This window comes from Laccaria bicolor, genomic scaffold, assembly GCF_000143565.1.
Source record: "Laccaria bicolor S238N-H82 LACBIscaffold_6 genomic scaffold, whole genome shotgun sequence".
Classification (NCBI taxonomy): domain Eukaryota; kingdom Fungi; phylum Basidiomycota; class Agaricomycetes; order Agaricales; family Hydnangiaceae; genus Laccaria; species Laccaria bicolor.
The window spans coordinates 1531655-1556505 of NW_001889877.1; the positions used below are offsets into that span (position 1 = coordinate 1531655).

Consider the following 24851-nt stretch of genomic DNA (forward strand, 5'->3'; position numbering starts at 1 on the left):
TTCAAGGAGGGTTGAGAGGCGGCGAGGAATAAAGCGGTGTAAGTGTATCATTGAAGCTGAGGAATCATAGGATAACAATAATAATACATAACGCCATCGTCTAGAAACTGGATGTCGGCTGACTACCCAGATCATGGCACCTGAGTCGCCTGCAAGGAAAGAACGGAGGTCAGTGTATAGTCGAGATAGGTTCAAAGTGATACCAACCAAAATAGAAGGCCTGACAACCCAAACTTTCTTCTCCTTGCATTTCTCACCAACCTCCCTCACCTTCGCCTCAATGGATATCTTCGTGACTTTGTGCCCTCGCAAATCATGGTAAATGGCTTCAACCAAGAGGATGAAACTCGATGCCTGAAGTTGGGTGATCTTGTCCAGTAAGAATGGAAGGTGTGTGTCGGGAAATGGTGTTTTAGGGGTTGGAGCAGGCTTTTTGGGAGCGGTCACAGAAGACCCAGGTGAGGACACGAAAGGAGTACAATCGATGAAAGTAGCGTTATTTGGAGCTGTCAGGCGTGGCGGGAGGGACGGCACGATAAAAACGCCGTCGCCATTGGTGGGTATAGGCGCCGCGCTGCTCTGTTGATCCTCAATGCATGATGACACAAAAGTAAATGGGTCAATAGGAAAAGGGGTATCTAATAAGGGATGTAGTTAGCAGCATAAAGCGAAGGACTGTAAAAATGCTCACCATTGAACAATTGCAGTCTGTACGACTTGAAAGGGTCGTATGAGCATACACCAAGTGTGGTTTCCCAACAAGGCCCTTTAACGAACGGGACCAGAGGCACGACTACCTTCCGTTTCTTCTCTAGTCTCCGCTCTCCGTCATCTGCCTTCCGCTTGGTAGAGTGAGGAGTAAAGTCAACTTCAGGTGGAGTCAACTCGGCGTCCAGAACCATTGGCTCTTCATCGTCATCCACGAGCCAGCTGTCCAGATCAGAGTCCACATCTTCGTTTTCGGGATCTTCATCCTCCCCATCGTCTGCCACGTCGTCAGCGTCGCCGGCCGCTTCTTGCTCCCACTCTTCACCGCTATTATAACCATAGTCAAAGACTAGTACATCCTTTGCCAAAGGCGTACGAGGGCCAATAATGCGAGAACTTCGAGACCAAGTTCCAAAATAACCAGGTCGGGCATCTTCGGTAAATATCAAGACCTTGGCTGGTACGATCGTTCGATCTCTTAGGTTTTCAAGTAAACGCCTCACAAGGGCATCGTCGCCAATAATCTCAGCCTCTGAGAGTTGTGAAACGATGTCTCGCACAGCAACGGGATTGTAGGTCTTGAACTGACGGTTTCTTCGCGAGAGATGCCGAGAGGGTTCCGCAGAAGGAGGCAAAGTAGCAAGAATGGAATCGAGACGGTCTGTTTTCAAGCTTTAGAAGGGAAGTGTTTCATAAAGTCAGGACACGAACCGCGCGCAGACATGGTGCCCAAGTCTGCCTGTCCCTTGGTGCTTTGGCAATCCTGCATGTCAACAATTATTATGTCCTCGTCTCCGTCGTCACAATCGATATTGATAACTTCGTTAGCATGCGCAGATGATACATGCCGACGTCTTTGCTTCCCCTTTTTGAGGAACCAATTTATCGGAGCGAGGGTTGCATCTTTTTTCAGGACGAATGGTTTAAACGATTTGCTGAACTCCGATTGAACCTGGGAAGGACCCGCTATGGCTATCTCAACTTCATTCGAAGGTGCGCGGGAAGATGTAGACGCCTTGGACGCCTTGGGCTTCGCAAAGAAATTTGCCATGATAGACCGCGATTTACTCTGGGCATCCTTTTCCTTCTTTTCCTTCTCGACTTTCGCGGCTTTCCTTTCAAGTCTTTCTTTCTCCTGCCAATTTGTGTTACAAGCGTAAAAAAAAAAACTGCCTTTATTTTAACGTACCTTAGCTGCTTTCTCCGCGTCCAGCGCTTTCTTGGGCCGACTGGCCTTAGGAGTTGCACTGTCGGTCTGCAAGGTGGGGAGATTAGAAAGGTATTTTCAGTCTAAGTTCTGTCACCAACAGCGGCATCGTTCTCTACATTTTCCGACTTTTGCTTGACTTGTTGATTCAATTGTTGAGGTGAAGGCTTCATTGATTCATCGGGCTGCTGTTCAAGCCTCTCGGGCTCCAATGTGGTGTCTGTGTTGATATCCTTGGCAGGATTTTTCCGAATCCTCATGTCAAAAATCTTGTCGCGCTCGGTTTGTGGTAACGCGTCGAAGGTCAACTTCAGATCCTCTTTGGCCTGCGACAGTTTCAGCACGATAAGCCGGTTTCAAAGACCTAACTTACCCGAACACGCTCGGCAAGCCTGGCTTCTGCTTTCTCCCTGCCAGTTTTTGGAAGCCATTCGCGATATTTATCCTTAACCTCCCAGCGCCAAACAGATACAGCAGCAGGAGGTTTGGCATTCCCAAAGTCCAACCCATAATTGTTGCGCGATAGAATCAACTTGATCGCGGATTCCACAACTTTGAGTGGAAGAGCAACATTTGCGCTAGAGACTTTCTGAATTTCCTCATCCTCGTCTTGGGTAGGGAGTAGCTCGTGATGTATGTGTTTTGCGAGGGCGCCCAGAGTTTTATCACTGATAAATAAGATCAGAGGAGCGAATCGTAGAAGACTCGTGAAGGCACTTACCTTTCGTGAGCCAATTTCGCAATTAGAGGCTGATGCTCATCAGGAATCACATCTAATGGTGGCAGTTGTTTTTCAATTCGCCCCTCGAGCATTTCTCGAAATTTCACGATCTCTTGCAAGGTTTCCGATTGCTTCTCGAAGGAGATGCATTTCTGTTTGCACACGACCTTTCCGTTCTTCAATTCGATAATCGATATTATTTCTTGTTTCTCTGCGATTCATATACCGATCAGAAGGCTCCAATTCCCGGTAAACGCGTGAACCTTACTGGGGTCAAGTGTGCTGGAGCTTGAGAGACTGCTGGTTGTTGCTGGGACAAGTAATAAGTATGAACGCGTGTATTTGCAAATTAGGGTATATTTAAGGTACCTTTGTTGGTTTCTGAGCTCGACATGATCGTCAAAGGAGCTTTCATAGGTGGTCAAGACGTGGAAAGAGCAGGGCTTTGGACAACGCAAAAGCCACAGCTCGTGGGAAGACTAAACGCGACGTGACGAAGCGTATTTGTCACGCGTGCGTGACCACTCAATGTCATTCTTCACTCCAAAAACTGGATCGTCTGCAGAGTCCGTCCCAAAGCACACCGTAGATCCACGATTACAACCATGGGTTGAGAAATAGTACGCGAAAACGCTTTCATTTTTGTGACTCTTCTGACCTTTCTTTTATAAAAACAGCCGTCCGAAGACCATTGATGAAGTTTCTGCTCAAGAACACACTGTTGCCGTTCTTCGCAAGACTCTAACATCGACCAACGTATGTTTTGGGCTGCATATAACAGGATTAGTGGCCTAAATCTGTTCAAAGCTGCCTCACATGTTGTTCTATGGTCCTCCGGGTACAGGCAAAACATCAACTATCCTTGCTTTGGCTCGACAACTTTTTGGGTAAGAACGCGCTCTAGGTGACAATCTCGTTCTTTTTTCTGATAACTATATAGCCCAGACAATTTTAGAAACAGGGTTCTTGAGTTAAACGCGTCGGATGAACGTGGAATCAGCATCGTTAGAGACAAGATCAAGAACTTCGCCCGCCAGACACCGCGAGCCCAAGCGGTGGCTTCTGATGGAAAATCATACCCATGTCCTCCCTACAAAATTATCATCCTTGATGAAGCCGATTCCATGACACAAGATGCTCAGGGAGCGCTCCGCCGAATAATGGAAACATATGCTCGAATTACAAGATTCTGTCTTGTGTGCAACTATGTCACTCGGTGCGCCATGACCTTTCTTCAACTCTTTCACCATCGTGTAACACATCATCAGTATCATTGAACCTCTAGCATCCCGTTGTTCCAAGTTCCGATTTACGCCACTGGACTCGAAATCCTCTTTCTCTCGGCTCTCGTATATTGCAACAGCTGAGCACATTGACACAAATCCGGCCGTGATCAACGCCCTTATTAGCACTTCATCTGGTGATCTTCGACGTGCCATAACATATCTGCAATCAGCGTCACGACTTTCGTCGTCAACTATCCCCCCAACTCCCATATTACCATCTGACATCCAAGAAATTGCCGGTGTAGTTCCCGACGCTGTCATCAACAAATTTTCAGGTATCCTTGGGGTTGAGGTAGAGGACGTGATGGATACCTCTGATTCTCTCCAGCAGAAGAAAACCAGTTTTGAGTCTATCAACAAGGAGGTCAAATCTTTGATGCGAGAAGGATATTCCGCTACGCAAATTCTGTCGCAGGTAAACCATCAATAATATCTTGACAATCAACTCAGTTGCTAATTTGCTCCCACAGCTACATGATGTCGTCATTCTCCATCCAACTTTAACTGGCCGACAGAAATCGTTGTGCGCGTTGGTGTTCGCTGAAGCTGACAAAGCCCTTTGCGACGGTGCTGACGAAGAGTTGTGGATATTGGAGGCAGGACTTCGAATACACAAGGCTGTATCGTAAAAGGCTTTTCTTGCTCTAACATGGGTTCATTGAAAAACTCACGCTTGTAAATATTGTGGCATTGCAACAAATGCCTTACGTGGATTTTGGTCCGACAGGGGGACAGCTGTAGTACAGGATACTAATGAGTCAAATCGTTATACCACTTCGTTGTTGATATGCAAAACGTGACAGAACAAGGGGAAAGAAAAGCGGAGCAAAATCTACTAGAAAACCCGTTGGTTCACCGAATACTAGCGGTCGCCTTTTGGAGGGCACGCTTGATACCCAACTGCGCCTTCCTCAGTTCATCAGCGGATGAATCCTCAATTTCAAGCTTCTCCATCGCTCGTGCAAGTTCAGCCTCAACTTGAGACTTGGCGCCACGCTTCAACTTCATGCCAATCTCAGGAGATGTAATAGTGCCCTCGACCTGGTGGATGTAAGCTTCAAGATCGGACTTGGCTTCATGGCGGGCTGAGAACTCCTTGTCGGCAGCTTTGAATTGTTCAGCATCCTTGATCATCTGATCAATCTCAGCTGATGAGAGACGACCAACTGAGTTGGTAATGCCTGAAGTGAAAATTGTGAGTAAAAGATATGGGGGTTTTAAAGGCCCAGATGCTTACTGATAGAAGCCTTGCGGCCAGAAGCACGATCCTGAGCAGAAACCTTGAGAAGACCGTTGGCATCGACCTCGAAGGTGGTAACGAGCTCGGCCTGGCCACGAGGCATTGGTGGGATACCAGTGAGCTCGAACTCGCCGAGAAGACGGTTATCGCGGCACTGAGTGCGCTCTCCTTCATAACTGGAAAATATGTCGTTAATTTAATGAGCAAATATCGAGAATATAAACTCACACAGGGAATGTGACGGTGGTCTGGTTGTCCTCGACGGTGGTGAACGTCCGTGACTTATTGGTGGGGATGGGAGTGTTGCGGGGAACGACCACACCGAAAACGTCACCTTGCATGGCGACACCGAGAGAGAGGGGAGCAACATCAAGGAGAAGGAGATCCTTGGTCTGTTCAGAGGTTTGGCCAGTAAGGACGGCAGCTTGGACGGCGGCACCATAGGCAACAGCCTCGTCAGGGTTGATTGACTTGTTCAATTGGCGACCACCGAAGTATTCAGAAACTAGGGCTTGAATCTTTGGGATACGGGTGGATCCACCGACAAGGACGATGTCGTCAACCTTCTCACGAGCCATCTTGGCATCTTTCAAAACTTTCTCAACAGGCTCAAGAGTGGACTTGAACATAACGGCATTAATCTCCTCAAAACGGGCACGGGTGATGTTGGCCGAGAAGTCTTCACCCTGTCGGTAAGTGTCAACAAGGTGACAATGAGGACGGGCTGATAACAACACGAACCTGGAAGAGAGAGTCGACCTCGACAGTCGTCTGAGTGACGCTGGAGAGTGTCCTCTTGGCACGCTCGCAAGCACTCCTTAGACGCCTCAATGCACGGGCATCATCGGAAATGTCGAGCTTGGTCTTTCTCTTGAACTCGTTTTTGAAGTGGTCCAGAAGAGTGTTGTCGAAATCCTCTCCACCCAAATGGGTATCACCAGCGGTAGCCTTGACGGCGAAAACACCGCCGCTGATATTGAGGAGCGAAACATCGAAGGTTCCTCCTCCGAGATCGAAAATCAGCACGTTCTTCTCCGCCTTGGATTGGCGATCAAGACCGTAAGCGATGGCGGCGGCAGTGGGTTCATTGATAATACGGAGAACATCTAGGCCAGCAATGGCACCGGCATCTTTCGTTGCCAGACGTTGGGAATCGTTGAAGTAGGCAGGAACCCTTGAGACAATGGTCAATAAGATTGGCGGCAGAATTTGAAGAAATTATATTCACGTGACAACGGCCTTCTTCACTGTCTTGCCAAGTTTTGCCTCTGAAATTTCTTTCATTTTTGTGAGAACCATGGATGAAATTTCTTGAGGACTGAAAGTTTTGTCCTCTCCGAGATATTGGACTTTGATTAACGGTGATCCGTCCTTTTCGACAACCTCAAACGGCCAGTGGGAGATATCCTACAGTCCATGAACAAATGTTGATTAAAACGATGTTAACTGAAACCAACCTTCTTAACGTCTGGATCGCTGGAGGTAGCAACGAGGCGAGTTGAGCAGGTGGTTTCGGTTAGTGAAAAAAGATGACACACTCAAATCGACGACCGATAAGACGCTTGGCGTCGAACACGGTGTTGCGAGGGTTCATGGCAGCCTGGTTCTTTGCGGCATCACCAATCAGACGCTCTTCCGACGCAAAGGCAACGTAGGAAGGCGTAGTTCGATTTCCCTCTACAAGTGGACGGATCAGCCTGGACAAAAAGATTAGGTGAAAAAACTCACGGTCGTTGGCGATAATCTCAACACGGTCGTTTTGCCATACACCAACGCAACTAAAGTGAGATTTTCAGAGATGGGAGTATGATACGATACCAGAACAACGCACGAGTAAGTAGTACCAAGATCAATGCCAATAGCACCGTCAAAGAGGTCGTCAGCCATTTTTTAAGAGGAAGTGAAGGAAAGAAGGGAAATGGAGGAAGGCCTGGTCGTGGGTGGTGGTTGAGGTGGAGTTGAGAAAAAAAATTAAAAAAAGGTGAGGTAAGCAAGGGCTTTGAATTTTGCACAGCCACGGTCACCCATCCAGCATCCCATGTCCTTTCAGCGAGCAGCACGGCCATGTCTGGCAGCCTCATCCCGTTCCTCAATACTAACTCTCAATGCCGGCGCGCGATTTAATTCCACAGAAGAGTCAAGGCGTCTTGAGAGTCCTCATGACTGGCAAAGATTCCAACTTGAGAGACAGAAACGAGATGCATTGAGTATGTCGTACTACCATTTACATATAATCCATTCGCTGACCGAAACAGTCAACGTATTTTCAAAGCATGGCTCTACGCAAAATGCTGAGAATACCTTCCAACTGCGCGACCAACTTCACAAACCAAAGGCTCAGACCACGATATCCGCTCTCCTCGCTTCAGGAGCTCATTTTGGACACGCATCCACTCGAATGAACCCCAACTTCATGCCGTATGCATACGGTACTCGTGCAGGTATTACCATCATCGATCTCGACCACACATTACCGCTCCTTCGACGTGCTGTCAACCTTGTTCGAGCGGTAGCTCGAGCAGGTGGCCAAATTCTCTTTATCGGCACAAGATCAGACCTGCGTCCCGTTATACAAAAAGCCGCCGAAAGACTGGGATCGCAAGGTTTTCATGTAGGGGAGCGCTGGGTACCAGGAACCTTGTCAAACAGACGCCAGATCTTTGGTGGTGGTGTTGTGGACAAGACAAACGTCGTACCCGACCTTGCCATTATTCTGAATCCGCTGTCAAACGCCATCGCCATCAGCGAGCTCTCCGTCGAACATGTCCCTACCATTGGCGTCATCGACTCAAACGTGGACCCTCGCGTTGTTATGTACCCTATTCCAGCGAATGACGAGAACACGCGGACAGCGGAGCTCATTGCCGGCGTTTTGAGCGTGGCAGGCCGCGAAGGGGTGGCCCTACGACAGGCAGACTTGCTACAGAAGGCATACCAGTCTGACAAACGATCTAGAATTCAAAATAGACGTAGTTAATGGATTATATTGTTCTAAACATCATCTTATTTCCTCCGCTTGATTTCTTTGGATTTGATGCCAGTAGCCTGCGTTGCACGTCAGATAGTTTGGGACATGCGAGAGCAGAGAAACTTACGTTCTGCTTCTTCCAGGGCTCTAACGTTGCCTCCCAACTTGTTGATAGTCTCCACATATTCATCCTCCTCGACGCTGTCATATACAATGCCGCCCCCCGCTTGCAAGTAGGCAATACCATTCTTGAACGTCATGGTCCGGATGGCAATACATGTATCCATTTCATCAGCTGCAAAATCAAATCTGCCAACAGCTCCAGCATAAACCCCACGGCGTTCCTTTTCTAGAGAAGAAATGATCTCAATGGCTTTGATTTTGGGTGCTCCCGACACAGTTCCTGCTGGGAAGATAGACCGAAACGCGTCGAACCTACATGATACCATTCAGTCAACACTATTTTCTGAGGGTGGAGAATTACCTTGTCAAGCCATCTCGCAGAGTTCCTGATACTTGAGACGTTAAGTGAATGACGTGGCTGAATTTCTCAACCTTCATCAGGTGGTCAACCTTGACTGTTTTAGGCTGGCACACTCGGTTGACATCGTTCCGCGCGAGATCAACCAGCATGATATGTTCAGCACGATCTTTTTCTGAAGCTAACAGAGTGGCCCCGAGTTTTTCATCCTCTACTTAAAGTGAGCAAATGTTGGTGGCAAAACCCAAACAACGAACCTTCTGGTGTCTTTCCTCGTTTTATCGTGCCAGCGATTGCGTGGTTGTAAACAACATTCTTTTCAACCTTGCATAAGGTTTCCGGGCTTGCGCCAACGATTTGCAGATCGCCGCAGTCAAGATAGAACATGTAGGGAGAAGGATTGACCTGCCGCAGATGTCGATATGCATTAAAAGGGTGTAGCGCCGTTGGTCGTGCTAGCCGTTGAGATGGCACGGCTTGAATGATGTCCCCAGCAATGATATGCTGCTTTAAAGACGTCACAAAACTTTGGTATCCCTCTTTCCCAACATTGGACACTGCTTCAGCACCAACAGTGACTTTTGGTTGTACAGGTTCTGGGGTCACTGACGAAAGGAGAGTTTTGGCCAGCCTGCGAGCTTTAGCAATAGCTGTTTGATATGTAAATGCAAGGTTGCCAGTTCCACTATTTTTTGGGCTGAAGACGTGCGACACAACTTTGAGGGTTTGGAAGATGTGATCGTAAATCAGGAGGGTATCAACGAGCATAAAGACCGCTTCAGGGATCCCAAGGGGGTCACTGAGGTCACACTTCGTCTTTGGTTCAAAGTGTTGGATACAATCGTAAGAGACGTAACCAAGGGCACCACCAGTAAATGTTGGAATTTCTGGTATCTTGACATACTGGTGCAGCGAAAGCTCTTTTTGTAGGGCGATCATAGGATCACCAGTCAATTCCTCTCCAGGACCAGTCTTTATGATCTTGAGGGGATCTAATATCGGGAACTGAGTCACTCATACGAAAGGTAAGATTAAAGTATGTTCTCACCAGCGCCAATAAAGCTATACCGAGCAACATTTTCACCATTGATGACCGACTCGAGTAGGAAACTATATTTAGAATCTTTGGAGACTCTGAGGTATGCCATGCATGGTGTGATGAGATCGGCAGGGAGCTCAACGTATACTGGTACACAGTTTCCTCGCTTTTCGTGTATTATCAATTGCTCGACTGTGGCCAACGAAGGGAATGCCGGTAATTTCTAAGTGATTTGATCAGAGGACGGCAATATGGAGAAGACTTAGGACAAACTCACCTGAGGGTCCATCTGATGATACGAAGTTTGGGAGACAACTCGAAGAGGACTTGAAAGGTCTTACGACAAACAGTGACATTGAATATTGAAATATTGAATGATGACTTCAAACAGTGATCCGCTCTATCACAATCAAATTTGACAGACAGCTTCCCCGAACTACAATCATCAACCTAGGGCCAACCTCGAGAAGAGAACGGGTTTCAAACATGATTACACCACGTTTCAGCTGTAGCCAGACGGACACGGCAGTCATTGTATCTATGTACTGTCCGTCAATTCGTGTACGTTATTCTCTCACCCTCTTCGTGTGCCCAACGAGAAACTAAGTCCCTTTTCACGGGCGAAGTAGGCTGCAGATGTCGAGATAAATGTCGACGAAATGACATTAACGGTGCATGTCAAACCTTATTTTTTGCGCTTGAACTTCTCGCATGCCCTGCTTGATGACGATGAATCGTCCGCGCAGTATGATCCTAGCTCTGGTTATCTCACTATTACGATGACAAAGGAGAACAAGGGGCAGGACTTCAAGGATCTTGATCTATTGGCGAAATTGTTAGCACCCCGGACGACCACTCACCAACCGGTGATCGAGGTTTTATCGTCTGACAACGAGAATGAATCAGACATGGTGTCCAAAATACAGAGTCTTTCTTTGGCAGAGAATCTTTCTCAGGAGCAGGAAGAGATAAAAAAAGGTTCGGGGACACAGATTGATATCTTCATTACACTGACACTATTTTTTCAGCCGCCCAAAACGACTGGCAGCTGCCACAGCAAGCGCCGGAAACACTTGTCTCTTTCGAGACCTCTCTTCAAAAGTACTATGGTTTTTTGAACATGCATCATGGCTATCTAAGACACGTTATTCATACCGAGAACGAAGTGAACGAACTCGGAGCAGATGCCGAAACATGTACCGTCGACGAGAGAACGAAGAGGAGGATTGACCACGAGGACGAGAAATGGGACGACGAACACTACATGTGACCTTTTACGAAAAAAATGATATTTCATATGAATTGAAGAATAATTAGGGCAGATTATATGGACGACGAGTACATCCAAGAATTACTTGACTGGACACACCCGCTAACCGATGGTCCATTCGAATACACAGAAAAAGAAAACGCTGAAATGCTCCGTTTACCACGAAAGGAATGTTCGTCCTTTTTCTCTCCCTGCCCGTTACCGCTCTGGAGAAACATATTCTAGATATCGCAACGCCGCAACAGACTCACAACCTTTACCTCACCTTGGTTACAATCCTATATTCGTATGCATACGACGCGAGGACCACCCAACTAGACCCTACCCCAGAAAGCGCGTGGACTATGTGCGCTCTTACTTCTGCCTTCTCGGCTCTCGATCCTCCAAACGTGCGGCCAACGACAGGCAAGGAGCCTTTAAATTTTTCGCAAGAAGAGGTAACTGCAGCCATCATACCTTCCTATCGGCGCTCTCTTGCTTTTCCTCTTTATCGATCCTTCTATCTGGTCGACAAATGCCGCACGGACGTTGCGGACTTCTTAGCGAAGGGCAGAAGGATGGTGATGCGGTGTTTGTTGCGGATGAAAGACATCTTGGATCACCATGAGGTTTATTATGTCTACAGCAAAATCTGGCTCGACGACTTCTGTCTTTGGATTTCGGCATATGCTGAGTAATTTTTTTATGGTTCTTGGCTAGATGCACTCTGTTTACTTGACCCCCATAGCGACGAGATTCTTGAAAAGCTGGGCAAAGTTTTGGCCGAAATCAAGGTAGCGAAGGCGTTGATCGGCTGGAACCTGGAGGAACTAGAGACTGCGGCCTTGGAAAGTCTAGAAAGGGAGAGTGATAGCGACGATATGTCCTCCGAAGACTCTGACGATTTTGCTCATGCACCATTGTGATTTGCAAAACAAAATGTATTACCAAGGTGTGAATCACAGATATCTTGCTTCATGCGAACTTCCTCAAGGCAATATTATGATGACACTTTTCTAAGAAGGTATTTCGTTGAATAAACGTTGGCCATCCCGTCAGCCCTGCCCGAGGGACACGGATGGTAATCTGCGGTAGCATCTTTTGTTAACTTTCATCCACCGATTGATCTCTTGGAATGACGGAAAAGGTTTATTCCGCTTCGTGTTCTTGCAGAAGTCAACGTTGAGCCAACGAGGTTTCGACGGTTGTCGGAAACGCGATGCCGTATGTTTCGAGAATCGACAACAGAACCTGTCACTGACAAAAAGTGGAGTACCGGGGTTCTATTCGGCACATACTATGATCGAGGAAGAACCCTGCCACTCGCTCTATCTCGGCACGGTGACGGTTTTGAAGGTGATTAGGTGAACGTGGCGAACCCTGGTACATTTATTGCATATGGTGAATTATCGGGGTCCCAAGTCTCGGAGGCCGGCTTAGTCTGACAGTTTTATACTTGCAGAACAAGTACGTTTGAGATTGCTAAGAGAACCTAAAGAGATGTAAGTAAAGCCGTTTGTCATAGAAGGGAACCGCCAAAATACCATTTCCATCCCATGTGTCTAGAGCTTACGATACATGCGGTTGGATGCCGTCCTTGAGGAGGCCCATGTGTGAAGGATCGCTTGGTGCATGATGGAGGCTTGGAATGCACGAGTCTTCCCCAGACCCCTGTCCGGAGCATCAGACTGAGGCGCATCTGAATTCGAGGCTAATGGAAGTGAGAAGCAAAATGTGAAATTTTGCAAGAACCCTCAAAAGATGTGGACGGGTCCTGTTGCTCTCTTTGTTGTGATTCTTCTTCCTCGGACGTATGCACTGCTATGGTAGGCCCCACCAGGAGAAGCTACACACAAGGTTTGTTCGCGAGCGATGAGAATAGGCCTCCAGTGAATCAGTGCTACTGGACTCGAGCACTCCTCGTCTTTCTTCAATTTGGATTTGAAAGGGATCCGTACACTTCGGATCGGCCAAGTACGCACTGACATAAATATCATTTGTTGAGTGATTCAGTTCTACCTGGGTTCTGCCGGTCAATTTCATTGCGCGCCGGCACACACTCAGCGAATCGCGAGAAAACGAGGGTATCAAAAGATGTGCCGTATGATCATCTGCAAAAACGTGGATGCTATATCGAAATAAATAAACAGAACGTATAATACATCTAACTAATAATAACATCACCAAGTTGACAGCAAGAAATAGTCGAATGAACCATGAAACTTAATCACACCTTGCATGTGGTTCATCCTGCACAATGGCGTGTTGGCCTTGGGGAACAACATCAAAGCCACTCTGGCCGAGGTCAACGGGAAGTGTGGCGGTCTCATCGAGAGCGCCGGACAACAATGCTTCTTCTTCATCGGATTCGGGTAGCGAAGGTGGAGGGGTGCCCATGCACGCTGGTGGGTTGACCAAGTTGTTGAACAGGAACTACAACGGGAGTGTCAGTTGCTGTAGAATGAAATAATAATAATATGCGATTACCGTGCCATACACAAGCAAAGAAAAGCCAAGGACCTGGAGAAGAGAGATGGGGAACAAAAGTTTCTCCCAGCCGAGCCCAAGACTGACGATCCAGATGACCAGAGTTCTGCAAGTATCCGTCAATGATCGCGCAGTCGCACTGACGTGACGGGTGACACTCAAGCCGAAGTAGTTGAACAGGGAGATGCTGATGGCGATGACGATTCCAGAATACAAGACACTCGGCGTATAGATCATTTGGTTCCAACCACGAGGAAGATCGAAGAACGGACTCTTCGCAGAAACAGATGGGATGGCCAGGATTGGGAACATGAGCAGGATGGAGATAGCACCAAAGAGGCCTTCAAAGCCGACAGCAACCAATGGGGTGACAGAATACCGGCCTTGAGTTTATATATATATATCAATGCCATTGCTTCCATTTTCCAAAACGCTTACTCATAATCTTTTCTGTGGGTCGTGGTCAGTGTGAGAGCGTAATCAAAAAAGATATGTAGGGGTACCTTCGACGACGAACTGGGTGGCGGTGCTGTAGGTGCATCAGTAGGCGCATTGTGTATCATCCGAAGAAGACACGGAGATGTGTCAAGGTAGACGACTCTCACAATATTTGGGCAAACAAAATGAGGAAGACACCTGGAGGAAGTAGACGTTGGCTGATGGAAGGGGTCGTCACCGGATAAAAAACTGACCGATGAGGACCTTGCCTAATTCAGGTTCCTCTGTGGGCGACAGATCGGCCCTACCAGTCAATACGAGAGCAAGCTCCTTGACGGCATCCTTGATGAGCGAGCCGCTGTATCCAACGAGAGTCACTCCTATCATCACGATGACAAGGGATGCCCATCTTGAATAATGAAAATCAGTTGTGGGACTGAAGCTGGCGAGAGTTATATAACTGAACTGATAGAACCAAAGACGGCGCTGGAGGAAGATTACACTGAATATTCCTACGAACAAGACGAGCGCTCCGCGAGTCATCTGATAGATAGAAACAGGAGTGTAGAGAAGGCCGACATTCATCAACTATTGGTGGGTGTGAGCGCTTCGTTGCAAATAAAAAGAAGGGAGACTGGCTGTTGTTCCGGTGAGGTCACAAATTGCAGGAATCCATAAAAGGAGGATCTTCCAGCCGTGTAGATGTTGAGGGTGGTCTTTGAGTTTGCTATTGTCATTCTCGGAATCAGGTGCAAGGTGTACTGATGATTGCTGCTTCGTTCTGAGCCACGTGTACAGGACGGGCAAGAAACCTAGAGGAAAAGAAGATGCATATTGCACACGATGAGGGATTTCGAAGAGATGATTTGTGTGTGGGTGACTGACAGAGCATTTCTCCGACTAGTTCGGTTGTTAGAAAGGCTTGCTTAAGGAAAGAAATGCAATGACGTACGGAACATCTGCAAAGTCTGCCAGACAGGCTGTTCGTAGAGGACATGGTGCGTTGGATCTGGGTCATTGCAATTCTCCACGCATTGCATATCCTGATCATTAATGAGATCGTAGCCAAGGCGAATAAGCGAGAATTAACTCGCCTGCCATTTGGACCAAAGGGAGTTTGTCGCTCCCTAGCATGGAGTTAGTACCAATATAAGGAAAAAGGCGGTACAACAGACTGTGAGGATCATTCCCCCCAGAAGAAAGGGGATGAAAATATTGGAGGGCATTATGGTTGACGTTGAGGATGTCAGAGGAGGCGTGACCTGGCGTAGCTGGCGTGACGTTTTGGTGTGGGGTGACCGTGTGACTATAACGATCTCACGAAGAAGCAGGATCTCAATGGGATCTCGGATGCAAAGAAGCGAAGAAGGGATGTCACAGATCTAGTATAGTCACGATAGTCACGACCAGAGTCACAGATCTCTCAGCTGTGGTTCTTGCGTCCAACGGTTTTATCATCCAATGCACGATCGTTTCTTCTCTCTTCTTCCCCCCATCCCATCCAATGGTCCGCCTCACTCTCTCCTCCACAAAAGGTACTTTTCCCCCTCCTCCATTTCAAACTCTCTGATACATTGTTCTACAGGAAACCAGGGGCTCCGTCACTTTCCTTACACAGGCTACCTAGGTCTAACTCCCATACGCGTAGAAGGATGTGCGTTGTGCTTTCTTGTTCTCTGATCCCATATTCATTCAAGCAGATGTTCGCACAAAATTGGATGCAGATGCAAAGCTTCTTCCAGCAAAGTCTTTGACAATCTCAGTTCGATGCTACGAGTCGCGTGTTGGACGTGTCAATACCCTCCAATCAAACGTCCTGGTCGACTACACCCAGGTACTCTGGTCAAAGCCAGATGACGTTGACTGCGAACCTATTGGTTCTCTCGATTATTCATTTCGAATAACAGTCCCCGTCAAAGCTGCAGGTTTCAGCACCGCTGTTTTCGTTGATTATCGTTGTTTATGGAGGATCGAGGCTGGTGCGAGTTTCCTCCTCTGTCGTTGTCTTTCGACCACCACTTATCATCCACTCAGTTCTTACTCACGCTCCAATAGCTGGCGTCGGTTCGCGTCAAATAAAACACTTTGAGCTTCCACTCATACGATATGACCTTCCTATATACCGTCCAATATCCTACGGTCAAGTGCTTAATGAAATAACCAGCAAACCTCGCGCGCCAAGAATACGATATTCCCTGAATCCGCCGACATCTCCCATTGGACCACTTGATCTTGTTTCCATCCCCATACACCTGCAACCTCTTGATAACGACGTATCAATACGCAGCGCAAGCATCATCATAGAGCGCCGTATTCAACTCAACGACATCGCGAACTCCTCTTCACCCCTCCAACCCGAATTACCATCCTCCTCCCCATTACCTGTTGTGCAACCCCCAAGTCCACTCCTTTCATCGCCAACGCACTCAGACTTCGCTACCGATGGTTCGTATATCAATTCTGAAGGCCTCGTTTCTTCATCATCGCTGTCTTCATCCGATCCTACTATCACCCCCAACACAATATTTCCCTCATCATCAATATCTGTCGCGACAGCGACAAGTACGACTCCTCTCCTCCCACCGACCCCGACTACTCCACCAGCCGTTCCCTCATCCCCAGGCCCATCCAAGACTGTTGTGAACCCCATCGCTGGGACTGAATCGTCTGGCCACTTTGCCCGAGATAATAATGGGGTCTGGTGCAAAACCTTGACACTTCAATGGCCAGCTGTCAAATCTCACAGTCGGTGGGCTATCGGCGAAACAATACAATCAGAACTGGTTTCTGTCCAATACTTTGTTCGCACAAAGGTTAGCGCTCAGAACCCTTCATTGGCACACTAGCTCATCAAACCCCAGATTATAGTTACATCACCAGCTGGCACGGAGTCTATAGATTTAGCCGAGAGGGAGCTCCTCATTGTGTCTACGAACGACGCAGAAAGGCAGCTCGCCCTCGCCAAGTACAACGAGCGCCACGATCAAATCGTTGACAAGACCCTGCGCTCAAAGTCAAAATCGCCGCGCAGAATGCGTCCGCACCGTGATGATCCCACACCACCCACACAAGTCCCTCCGTTACCATCAACATCAGCAGGTTTCCAATTACCTAAACCGAAATCTATTAGCTCTCGCCGGCCGCACACCAGCGCCGGTCCACGCGACAAGTCATTCCATCTTGGTGTTGGCTCTTTCGGCCGTTCTCGGTCTCGGGGACAAGAACCTGACTCTTCTAGTGGTCACATGGACAGTAGCCCAGATGGTGGAAGCAGCAGCAGAAGCAGTATCAGCAACCACGAAGGCGCCAACGGTATATATTGCAAACGCCGCGTGGAAAGCAACGCAAGACAGCCTGAGAGCAGTCCATCGGAGGTCAAGCAAACCCGGAGCGCGGGCATGCTTACGAGTGGGTTTTGGTCGACGACTTCTTCGCACGCTCCAAGGTTGACCAGCACGCCGAGTGGAAGCAGCACGAGCACTACGGCGAGCTCATCGAGCCTGTCGAGCAGTAGCGTTGGTGGGGACTCTGACCTGTCTGATCACATGCGAGAGTGGGAAGAAGAGTTGGCACGGATAGAGATGAAGAGTCGGTGGTCGAGTGATATGCTCGGATTCTTTGGCAAGCGAAAGAGATCTGCTGCTAGTGTACCGAAGGTGGTGATTCCGAGCGATGAGGACTATGCTCACTCTTGATTTTGCTGTATATACGTTCATTTTTGTTCACGTCGTATCTGCTTTGCATTGCTTTCTTGTATTTATTTTGTTGGGAATGCAACCCTGCGTGACGTCTTTGCTCACATCTCGTCAATATGCAAAGCTTTCCATGGCTTAGATTTACCGGTCTGTCTGTCGGGCGTGCGTATCTGCTTCAATTCTATAAACTAATTGCAATTCTCACCACCAATCAATAGTCATGGGTATAGGTTATGCACTAATGAAAGGTGAGGCTGCCATACCAATATCACAAGTCGAATCTGACCAACCCCTTCGCAGCAACTACACCGACCGAGGAGCAGTTATACAATGCAAGTACCCGTCAGAAACCCCATTTTCTTTTTCCCGAAAACCACGCCGTGTTGTAATGGGCAGTAACCTCGCTTACGCGAAACTTCTTCGTCTCGCTGTCGCTTTTCCTCACGTTGCGCCACAACTCCAATGGCTAACCTAACAGCTTCCAACAGGAAATGGCTCCCGATCTGAGGCGCAAAGTGGACACAGCCCGTGCAGCCCGACTGGCGCGAGAAGCAGAGTTGAAAACGCAGGTGGAAGCCCAAGTCAGTAAAATCGAAGTATCGTTTATTGCCTTGCTAGTCATCTAATTGCTTTTTCGTTTTTCTTCTTCTGTTCGGCGTTCACTCCTTGCCGCTCTATCTAGACGCCGATTGGAGAGCAGACAGAAGCTACGAAACCAATATGGGCGACCAAGTAAAGGCGGGACCATCATTCATTCAGCTAATTCGCATCATCACTTTGCTACACACGCCATTCAATTGTATTATATCATGTTTATTTTATTCTTATGTTCAGAGGCGGAATAGCTACACCATAGAAGGTTCAAGTTGTGCGACGTGCATTCAGCATCAAGTTAAGAAGTGGGGGGAAGTAAATATATTGTTAAACATGACCTGACAAGGGAGAGACACGTAAGGGCTCCAAAGGAATGCGGATAGAAAAATTGTTCGAGGAGTTGGGAGGGCTGAATTGAGAAAATGCAGATATAGCTGTCATGATGTACTCATCGAATCCCCCCAAAAATGTCAAGAACAATTCTAGGCAGGCTAACAGCGAGGCGTGTGTGGTGGTATGTAGGGACACGAAGTAGAACGAGAAAAAGACGTCGTCATTAGCAATGGTCATTGATCTCTTTGTTACCTTGTAGATCATTGAGCACAGGGCAGACGAGTATGAATTAGCCTCACCTCTGACCCTCCCCTCGCATCGAAAAGCCCGAGACCACAACTTTCCCAATGGTCTCGGGCTCACGGCGCCTTGTAATTAGTGGTTCATGTAAGATATCCGACTCCGGAGATGAAGGTAACTCTCCATATGACATGGGACCGTGGTTCGCCGCATCCGCGAAGGACATTGAGGAAGAAGTAGACGTTATGGCGGGTGGGTGCGTTGAAGTCTCATCTGGCGGGGTTTGTGGAGGATGATGTGTGTTGTCGTCAACCGTGATGATCGGTATCGAAGGAAGCCCTCGGTCTGGGTGCGATGATGGAAATCCGTTGGCTGAAGATGTGGATGGGGCTGTGCCATCCATGCCAATAGGTCCTCCCAAGAAAGCAGATGCTGTCGAAGTCGAAGAAGAAACTAAGGCCGCACTCAACGCGCTGAATGGGGGTGCGCCCGTAGCGCTCTTCCGACGCGATGAGGTTGACTGATCATCGTTGGATGGTGGAGGTGGTGTACGGCTACGTGAAATCGACCAAGACTTTCTGCTGGGCGCAAGTCCATCTTGAGACCCATGTTGAGAGTTTGCAGATGAACCGGAGGAAATTGGGGCGACGGAGGCGGGTGATGATGAGAGGTTTGACGAAATTGATGAGTGTGTCGCAAGCCGAGCTTCAATCGTAGAAGGACCGGGACCAGGAGCTGCTTGTATTTCCGAAGGAGTGCCGGATGCGGGTGTTGCGCCTGAAGCAAGGGCAGTCTCCGCTTGCTTCTTCTTCTCCTCTGCCTCTTTCTTCTGATGTTCTTCGTGATCTATCAGCGATAAACGCATCGCTTCCATAAGCATAAGCTAGTGTTTACCCCGTTAATTGTGAACGCAAATTACTCTGGAAAAGAATGCTTACTTCTTCGAGATCTTGATTGCCCATCCCCACAAATTGCTCAAAATTCCCATTTGGCTGTGGTTGTCGCCTGCGACTTCTCCTACTTCCTGCTACGTCTGTGGCTTCCGCAGCAACCTCCTCAGGTGTTTGAATTCGACCTACACCCACAGGAATAAGCCGATCTCCAACCTGGCGCATGATAATCCGTCTGTTGGCACGTCTTGCAACCGCGGCACGAACTGCGGCAAGTTTTGCCTCCCAGTCAGGTCGTATTTGATCTTGGTGGCATGAGCGGTATACCCTACCCCTCACAGTGCATCACTTACCTGTCGTCACGACCTCGGGGCTGTCAGCGCCGAAACTCTTTTGACGTCGTTTATGTGTAGGGAATGGAGGGGATGTTTCTATTGATTGTGGTGAACGTGGAGGATCTAGCGACCACAGTGAACTCTAGATTGATAGGATGACGACACGATGAATCAGCCTTCGGTAACGTGAGAATGGTATACGAATACTGACCGAGCCCTCACTACTAATACCAGCACGCCAGGGAGGAGGAGTATATACGATCCCAAAGTTATCTTGGACGCAGTATGGACATGCTGCAGGCTCGGAGACGAGATGTGTCGTTGTGGGTTCAGCACGTTTGATCTGAACAAAGCATTCTGTGCAGATAGCTTGGTCGCAACATCGGGAGTGGTTAATGTTTGGTGGGTAATACTAGCATAAGATCCAACATGAGATGAGAATCGGGAGAAAGGACAAAGAACTGGTACTGACGAGGAAACAGATGGGGCATTCAACTGCGCCCCTATAGACTGCCGCCTCTGGTCTGCTCGATTCCTTCGTCACTCCCGGCCGCTTGTTAGCAGACTTGGAAGCGTTTAAATGAGCCGTCGCGGCCGCCTCAATACGTGTGACAGTATCCGCATTATCAGACTCTGAAAGCTCCTTTCTAGCAGCGAGAATCTGGTCATCATCCCATGAAGGGTCATACTCCTCCAGAGGGCGATAGAAGGGCGCCAACTTGCGTGCGACGATATGCTGAGAAACAATGGGTTGATTCCAGTCTCGAGGACCTGTGTAAACGCCTTGGGGAACGAGAGAGCCAAAGTCGACGGTATCTTCGTGATGCGCACGGGTCGACGAGGAAGACGAGTTGCCCATTATATTACAGACCGCAATGAAGGAAGAAGCTAGAGCTGAACAACGCACGATTCGTCGGCCACTTTGTCGTACAAGACGAGCGTTCACGATCCTTCCTTGGTCGTCCCACTACAACCTCAGTCTGGTCCACCAATAATCAATGTTGTCATGTGTTTGTCACCAGTGGCGCTCGAAGCATCCAAAGGTTATACTGATACATAGTTGGTACCAAGTTGGTACAATTACTTGACAATGGCTTGACAATAATTACTTCTACTGGCGCTGCTGGTCGAAAGCTTGACTCTAGGTACTTCCCTTTCCCCCCACAGTCGCCATGTTCCTCTACAGCAATCTAACCCGGCGCAAAGTTACCGCACCTTTTCCGATCAAGGGGCCGCCACGTCACTTTTGCACGTGTGCACACCAATATTTTGGATTGACATTTTCCTTCTCTCCCCAGCTCACGTTTTCTCTGGTTCAAGAGCTCTTCTCCTTGTTGCAGTCTCGCTTCCTACTTTCCTTTTCCCGGACATTCTGAATGGAAGCTCCTTGGACTAGGACTCCGGAGGAGATCTTACAACACTACGGCGTAGACCCTCAGCGAGGGCTCACCTCTGATCAAGCTTCTAAACACGCTGAACTGTATGGAAAAAATGGTGGGTAATTAACCTGATCAGTCGTGGTCTCCTATTCCAACATTCTTCCTTAGTCTTACCGGAGGACCCTGCAACCCCTCTATGGGAACTTATACTTGAGCAGTTCAAGGACCAACTTGTCCTTATTTTGCTCGCGTCGGCGGTAGTTTCCTTCGTATTGGCTCTACTAGAAACCTCTGAGGACTCTTCTATTGGAGGCGCGTTTGTGGAACCCCTCGTTATCCTTCTTATTTTGATTGCGAACGCAACTGTCGGTGTCGTTCAAGAATCGGGTGCGGAAAAAGCTATTGATGTAAGCATGGTACCGATGTACTTGACGCGCCTTTCTCATCATCATTCTACAGGCATTGAAGGAATATTCCCCAGACGAAGCCAAAGTCATTCGCTCTAGCCAACTGGCTCGGATTCATGCCTCGGAGCTCGTTCCAGGTGACATCATTTCTGTCGCAGTAGGGGACAAAATTCCTGCGGACTGTCGTCTTGTCTCCATCTCTTCCAGCAGTTTTAGAATCGATCAAGCCATCCTGACGGGAGAAAGTACAAGTGTGCACAAATCGGTGGACGTCGTCTCTGGTGAGAAGGTCGTGAAACAAGATATGACTAATATTCTTTTCTGTGTGTGTATCGTTTTGTTGGTCCTGAGTTTCCTTGATCCTGACCAGGTTTTTTTTAGGGGACAACTGTGGTCAATGGCAACGCGAAAGCTATCGTTGTATACACGGGAGAAGACACGGCTATTGGTGACATTCACAAATCTATTACCTCACAAATTTCCGAGAAAACGCCATTGAAAAGGAAACTTGATGACTTTGGAGACATGCTTGCAAAGGTTATTACCGTCATCTGCATCCTCGTCTGGCTTGTCAATATTCGTCATTTTTGGGACCCTTCACATCACGGAGTTCTCAAGGGAGCAATCTACTATTTCAAAATCGCTGTCGCGCTCGCTGTTGCTGCTATTCCGGAGGGTTTGGCCGCTGTCATTACTGCATGTCTCGCTCTAGGCACGAAGAAAATGGCACAGAAGAATGCTATCGTCCGAAACCTTCCTAGCGTCGAGACACTGGGTTGTACCAATGTTATCTGCTCTGACAAGACCGGCACCCTCACAACCAATCAAATGAGTGTTTCGCGCGTAGGTTGCCTATTTCTCATGCCAACGTAGATGGCTTATTGTTGTTTAGTTTTTGGTTGTTGATGCCAGCACTGGCGCACCCCGCGAGTACCATGTAGAAGGTACCACCTTCGCGCCATACGGGTCGATCACCTGTGATGGTGGCAAGGAGGCCTCCGCTGAACTCAAGTCGGAGCCCATCCAACGTTTGGCAGAAATCGCCTCGCTGTGCAATGATGCCAAGGTTGTATACAATCAGGTAAAGCTCATTCATTTGAAACCAGACATGCGTGGTTGAACAATATTTGAACAGGATAAGGAAACCTATACCAATGTCGGGGAACCAACCGAGGCTGCCCTGAAAGTTCTGGCAGAGAAGATTGGATGCCGCAACGCTGAACTGACTAAATCCCTTGCATCTCTTTCACCAGCGGTTCGTGCCAATGCCGTCAACGAATATTTTGAGCAAACAATACCCCGCCTCCTTACGTTTGAGTTTTCCCGTGATCGGAAGATGATGTCCGTCCTCGTCAAACTCAACGAATCGGGTTCCCTCTTTGTCAAAGGCGCGCCAGAGTCGGTTTTGGATCGGTGCAACTCAGTCCTTGTCAACGGCAAGACGATTCCGCTGACTCCCGCTCTACGTGCTACTCTCCTCGACCGCACAGTGTCCTATGGTTCCAATGGTCTACGTACCCTCGCTCTCGCATACCGCAACGTCCAGGATGTCGATTCCGCTCACTATCGCTCTGAGAGTTCAAAAGATTACGCCCGTTTCGAACAAGACTTGACCTTCGTTTCCCTCGTCGGCATGTTGGACCCCCCTCGCCCTGAAGTTCGGGAGGCCGTGGCCAACTGTAAAGCTGCTGGTATTAGAGTTATTTGCATCACCGGAGATAATAAGGGAACCGCGGAGACAATCTGCAGGCAGATCGGGATTTTCGATGCTGATGAAGATTTGACTGGCAAGAGTTATACTGGTCGTGAATTAGATGCCCTCAGTGAGGAAGAGAAAATAGAAGCCGTACAAAGGGCTAGCTTATTCAGTCGAACAGAGCCTGGACACAAGAGCAAGCTGGTAGATCTCTTGCAAGGTTTGGGTCTAGTTGTTGCTATGGTTGGTGCATTTCATATCTGTCCCTCTTCTCTGACTTACAACACGAGAGTAGACTGGAGATGGAGTCAACGACGCGCCTGCTTTGAAAAAGGCTGATATTGGCGTGGCCATGGGAAGTGGAACAGACGTCGCTAAACTAGCCGCGGATATGGTTTTGGCCGATTCCAATTTTGCAACCATCGAAAAAGCCGTCGAGGAAGGTAGACTTATTTATAACAACACGAAGCAATTTATTCGATACCTCAGTAAGTTTGTCTCCCTCATCACGCCAGCTGCTCTGACTCGATCGTCCAGTCTCATCCAATATTGGTGAAGTCGTCAGCATCTTCCTGACTGTGCTCTTGGGCATGCCGGAAGCTTTGATTCCTGTTCAACTCCTCTGGGTTAACTTGGTCACGGACAGTCTACCGGCTACAGCTCTCGGTTTCAATCCTTCTGATCACTCCATCATGCGTCTTCCGCCAAGGAACAGCCGAGAGCCTCTGGTTGGCAAATGGTTGTTCTTTAGGTACATGGTTGTGGGTATCTATGTTGGTTGCGCCACCGTCTTTGGCTATGCTTGGTGGTTCGTGTACTATGCCGGAGGTCCCCAGATTACCTTTTACCAACTTGTTCGTTTACTTCCCAATGTTCTGTTTTCTTCAGCTGACCTTTTCGCAGACCCATTTCCACGAGTGCGCGGCGCAATTCTCGTCCATCGGATGTGAAATGTTTACTAACACCATGTCACATCGAGCAACGACAATGAGCTTGTCAATTCTTGTGACGGTGGAGATGTTCAACGCCATGAACTCTCTCTCCGAGAACGAGAGCTTACTTTCTTTGCCTTTATGGAAGAACATGTATCTTGTCGGCGCCATCACCCTCAGCATGGCCCTTCACTTCATGATCCTCTATGTTCCTTTCTTTACCGTGAGTGACCCTAGCATCTTCAGATACGTCAAAGACTAAGCTTGTGCAGAAAATATTTGTTATTACCCCACTTAACTGGACGGAATGGCAAGCCGTGTTGTACCTTAGTGCCCCTGTAATTTTGATCGACGAGATCCTCAAGTTCATCTCGGTAAGTCTGGACACTTCTGGATGCGTCTTTACGACTAACGGGCAACGGTGCAGAGAACATTTGTGGACCCTCCTACGAAGCTAAAGCGCGAGTGATATGTAGATATGTAGTCGATAGAGTCTATACTACATACCAGGCATCTCACGACGTTA

At 48.3% G+C, this 24851-nt stretch overlaps 10 protein-coding genes across 10 annotated transcripts; 6 read left to right on the forward strand and 4 right to left on the reverse strand.

The window, feature by feature from the left end:
* Positions 1–131: 131 nt before the first annotated feature.
* LACBIDRAFT_315938 (uncharacterized protein) lies at positions 132–3051 on the reverse strand (the record flags this gene model as incomplete). The annotated part of the gene is made up of 10 exons (XM_001878550.1): positions 132–149; positions 208–638; positions 692–1369; positions 1420–1843; positions 1898–1963; positions 2017–2241; positions 2289–2583; positions 2637–2847; positions 2905–2946; positions 3006–3051. 10 exons carry the CDS (start codon positions 3049–3051, stop codon positions 132–134), a joined length of 2436 nt encoding a protein of 811 aa, XP_001878585.1.
* Positions 3052–3164: 113 nt separating this feature from the next.
* LACBIDRAFT_232800 (uncharacterized protein) lies at positions 3165–4551 on the forward strand (the record flags this gene model as incomplete). Its single annotated transcript, XM_001878194.1, has 7 exons — positions 3165–3256; positions 3314–3392; positions 3444–3523; positions 3577–3852; positions 3905–4214; positions 4254–4337; positions 4393–4551. 7 exons carry the CDS (start codon positions 3165–3167, stop codon positions 4549–4551), a joined length of 1080 nt encoding a protein of 359 aa, XP_001878229.1.
* Positions 4552–4585: 34 nt separating this feature from the next.
* LACBIDRAFT_291002 (uncharacterized protein) lies at positions 4586–7049 on the reverse strand (the record flags this gene model as incomplete). The annotated part of the gene is made up of 9 exons (XM_001878551.1): positions 4586–5103; positions 5160–5338; positions 5391–5848; positions 5904–6336; positions 6391–6569; positions 6620–6638; positions 6701–6839; positions 6891–6940; positions 6994–7049. 9 exons carry the CDS (start codon positions 7047–7049, stop codon positions 4775–4777), a joined length of 1842 nt encoding a protein of 613 aa, XP_001878586.1. The 3' UTR covers positions 4586–4774.
* A 451-nt stretch (positions 7050–7500) lies between these two features.
* LACBIDRAFT_161454 (mitochondrial 37S ribosomal protein MRP4) lies at positions 7501–8100 on the forward strand (the record flags this gene model as incomplete). The annotated part of the gene is made up of 1 exon (XM_001878195.1): positions 7501–8100. A coding segment is annotated over one exon (600 nt), but the record flags the coding sequence as incomplete, so codon positions are not given.
* Positions 8101–8160: 60 nt separating this feature from the next.
* Positions 8161–9939, reverse strand: LACBIDRAFT_315942 (uncharacterized protein; the record flags this gene model as incomplete). Its single annotated transcript, XM_001878552.1, has 6 exons — positions 8161–8207; positions 8258–8565; positions 8615–8822; positions 8869–9603; positions 9660–9873; positions 9928–9939. 6 exons carry the CDS (start codon positions 9937–9939, stop codon positions 8161–8163), a joined length of 1524 nt encoding a protein of 507 aa, XP_001878587.1.
* Positions 9940–10136: 197 nt separating this feature from the next.
* LACBIDRAFT_247458 (uncharacterized protein) lies at positions 10137–11825 on the forward strand (the record flags this gene model as incomplete). Its single annotated transcript, XM_001878196.1, has 8 exons — positions 10137–10211; positions 10280–10525; positions 10547–10628; positions 10679–10916; positions 10968–11092; positions 11146–11309; positions 11358–11593; positions 11648–11825. 8 exons carry the CDS (start codon positions 10137–10139, stop codon positions 11823–11825), a joined length of 1344 nt encoding a protein of 447 aa, XP_001878231.1.
* A 3503-nt stretch (positions 11826–15328) lies between these two features.
* LACBIDRAFT_315945 (uncharacterized protein) lies at positions 15329–17519 on the forward strand (the record flags this gene model as incomplete). Its single annotated transcript, XM_001878197.1, has 5 exons — positions 15329–15359; positions 15410–15478; positions 15525–15803; positions 15859–16637; positions 16686–17519. 5 exons carry the CDS (start codon positions 15329–15331, stop codon positions 17517–17519), a joined length of 1992 nt encoding a protein of 663 aa, XP_001878232.1.
* A 103-nt stretch (positions 17520–17622) lies between these two features.
* LACBIDRAFT_315946 (uncharacterized protein) lies at positions 17623–18357 on the forward strand. Its single transcript, XM_001878198.1, has 4 exons — positions 17623–17681; positions 17738–17767; positions 17820–18100; positions 18202–18357. The coding sequence occupies exons 1-3, from the start codon at positions 17636–17638 to the stop codon at positions 17906–17908; spliced, it is 165 nt and encodes a 54-aa protein (XP_001878233.1). The 5' UTR covers positions 17623–17635; the 3' UTR covers positions 17909–18100; positions 18202–18357.
* Positions 18358–18440: 83 nt separating this feature from the next.
* Positions 18441–20770, reverse strand: LACBIDRAFT_315948 (uncharacterized protein; the record flags this gene model as incomplete). The annotated part of the gene is made up of 6 exons (XM_001878553.1): positions 18441–18687; positions 18746–19569; positions 19625–19881; positions 19930–20053; positions 20123–20323; positions 20384–20770. The coding sequence occupies 6 exons, from the start codon at positions 20768–20770 to the stop codon at positions 18441–18443; spliced, it is 2040 nt and encodes a 679-aa protein (XP_001878588.1).
* Positions 20771–21287: 517 nt separating this feature from the next.
* LACBIDRAFT_189612 (Ca-transporting ATPase) lies at positions 21288–24845 on the forward strand (the record flags this gene model as incomplete). The annotated part of the gene is made up of 11 exons (XM_001878199.1): positions 21288–21405; positions 21459–21697; positions 21750–22022; positions 22079–22540; positions 22590–22778; positions 22833–23636; positions 23689–23881; positions 23931–24247; positions 24297–24548; positions 24598–24699; positions 24753–24845. The coding sequence occupies 11 exons, from the start codon at positions 21288–21290 to the stop codon at positions 24792–24794; spliced, it is 2991 nt and encodes a 996-aa protein (XP_001878234.1). The 3' UTR covers positions 24795–24845.
* Between the last annotated feature and the right edge of the window lie 6 nt (positions 24846–24851).

What these genes read in the sequence shown, in the direction of transcription:
- LACBIDRAFT_315946 (XM_001878198.1), top strand. Translation starts at nt 17,636, where the DNA reads ATGCAAAGCTTTCCATGGCTTAGATTTACCGGTCTGTCTGTCGGGC. An exon ending in TACCGGTCTGTCTGTCGGGC is followed by an intron (nt 17,682 to 17,737) that starts GTGCGTATCTGC and finishes ACCAATCAATAG; the next exon opens with TCATGGGTATAGGTTATGCA. An exon ending in AGGTTATGCACTAATGAAAG is followed by an intron (nt 17,768 to 17,819) that starts GTGAGGCTGCCA and finishes ACCCCTTCGCAG; the next exon opens with CAACTACACCGACCGAGGAG.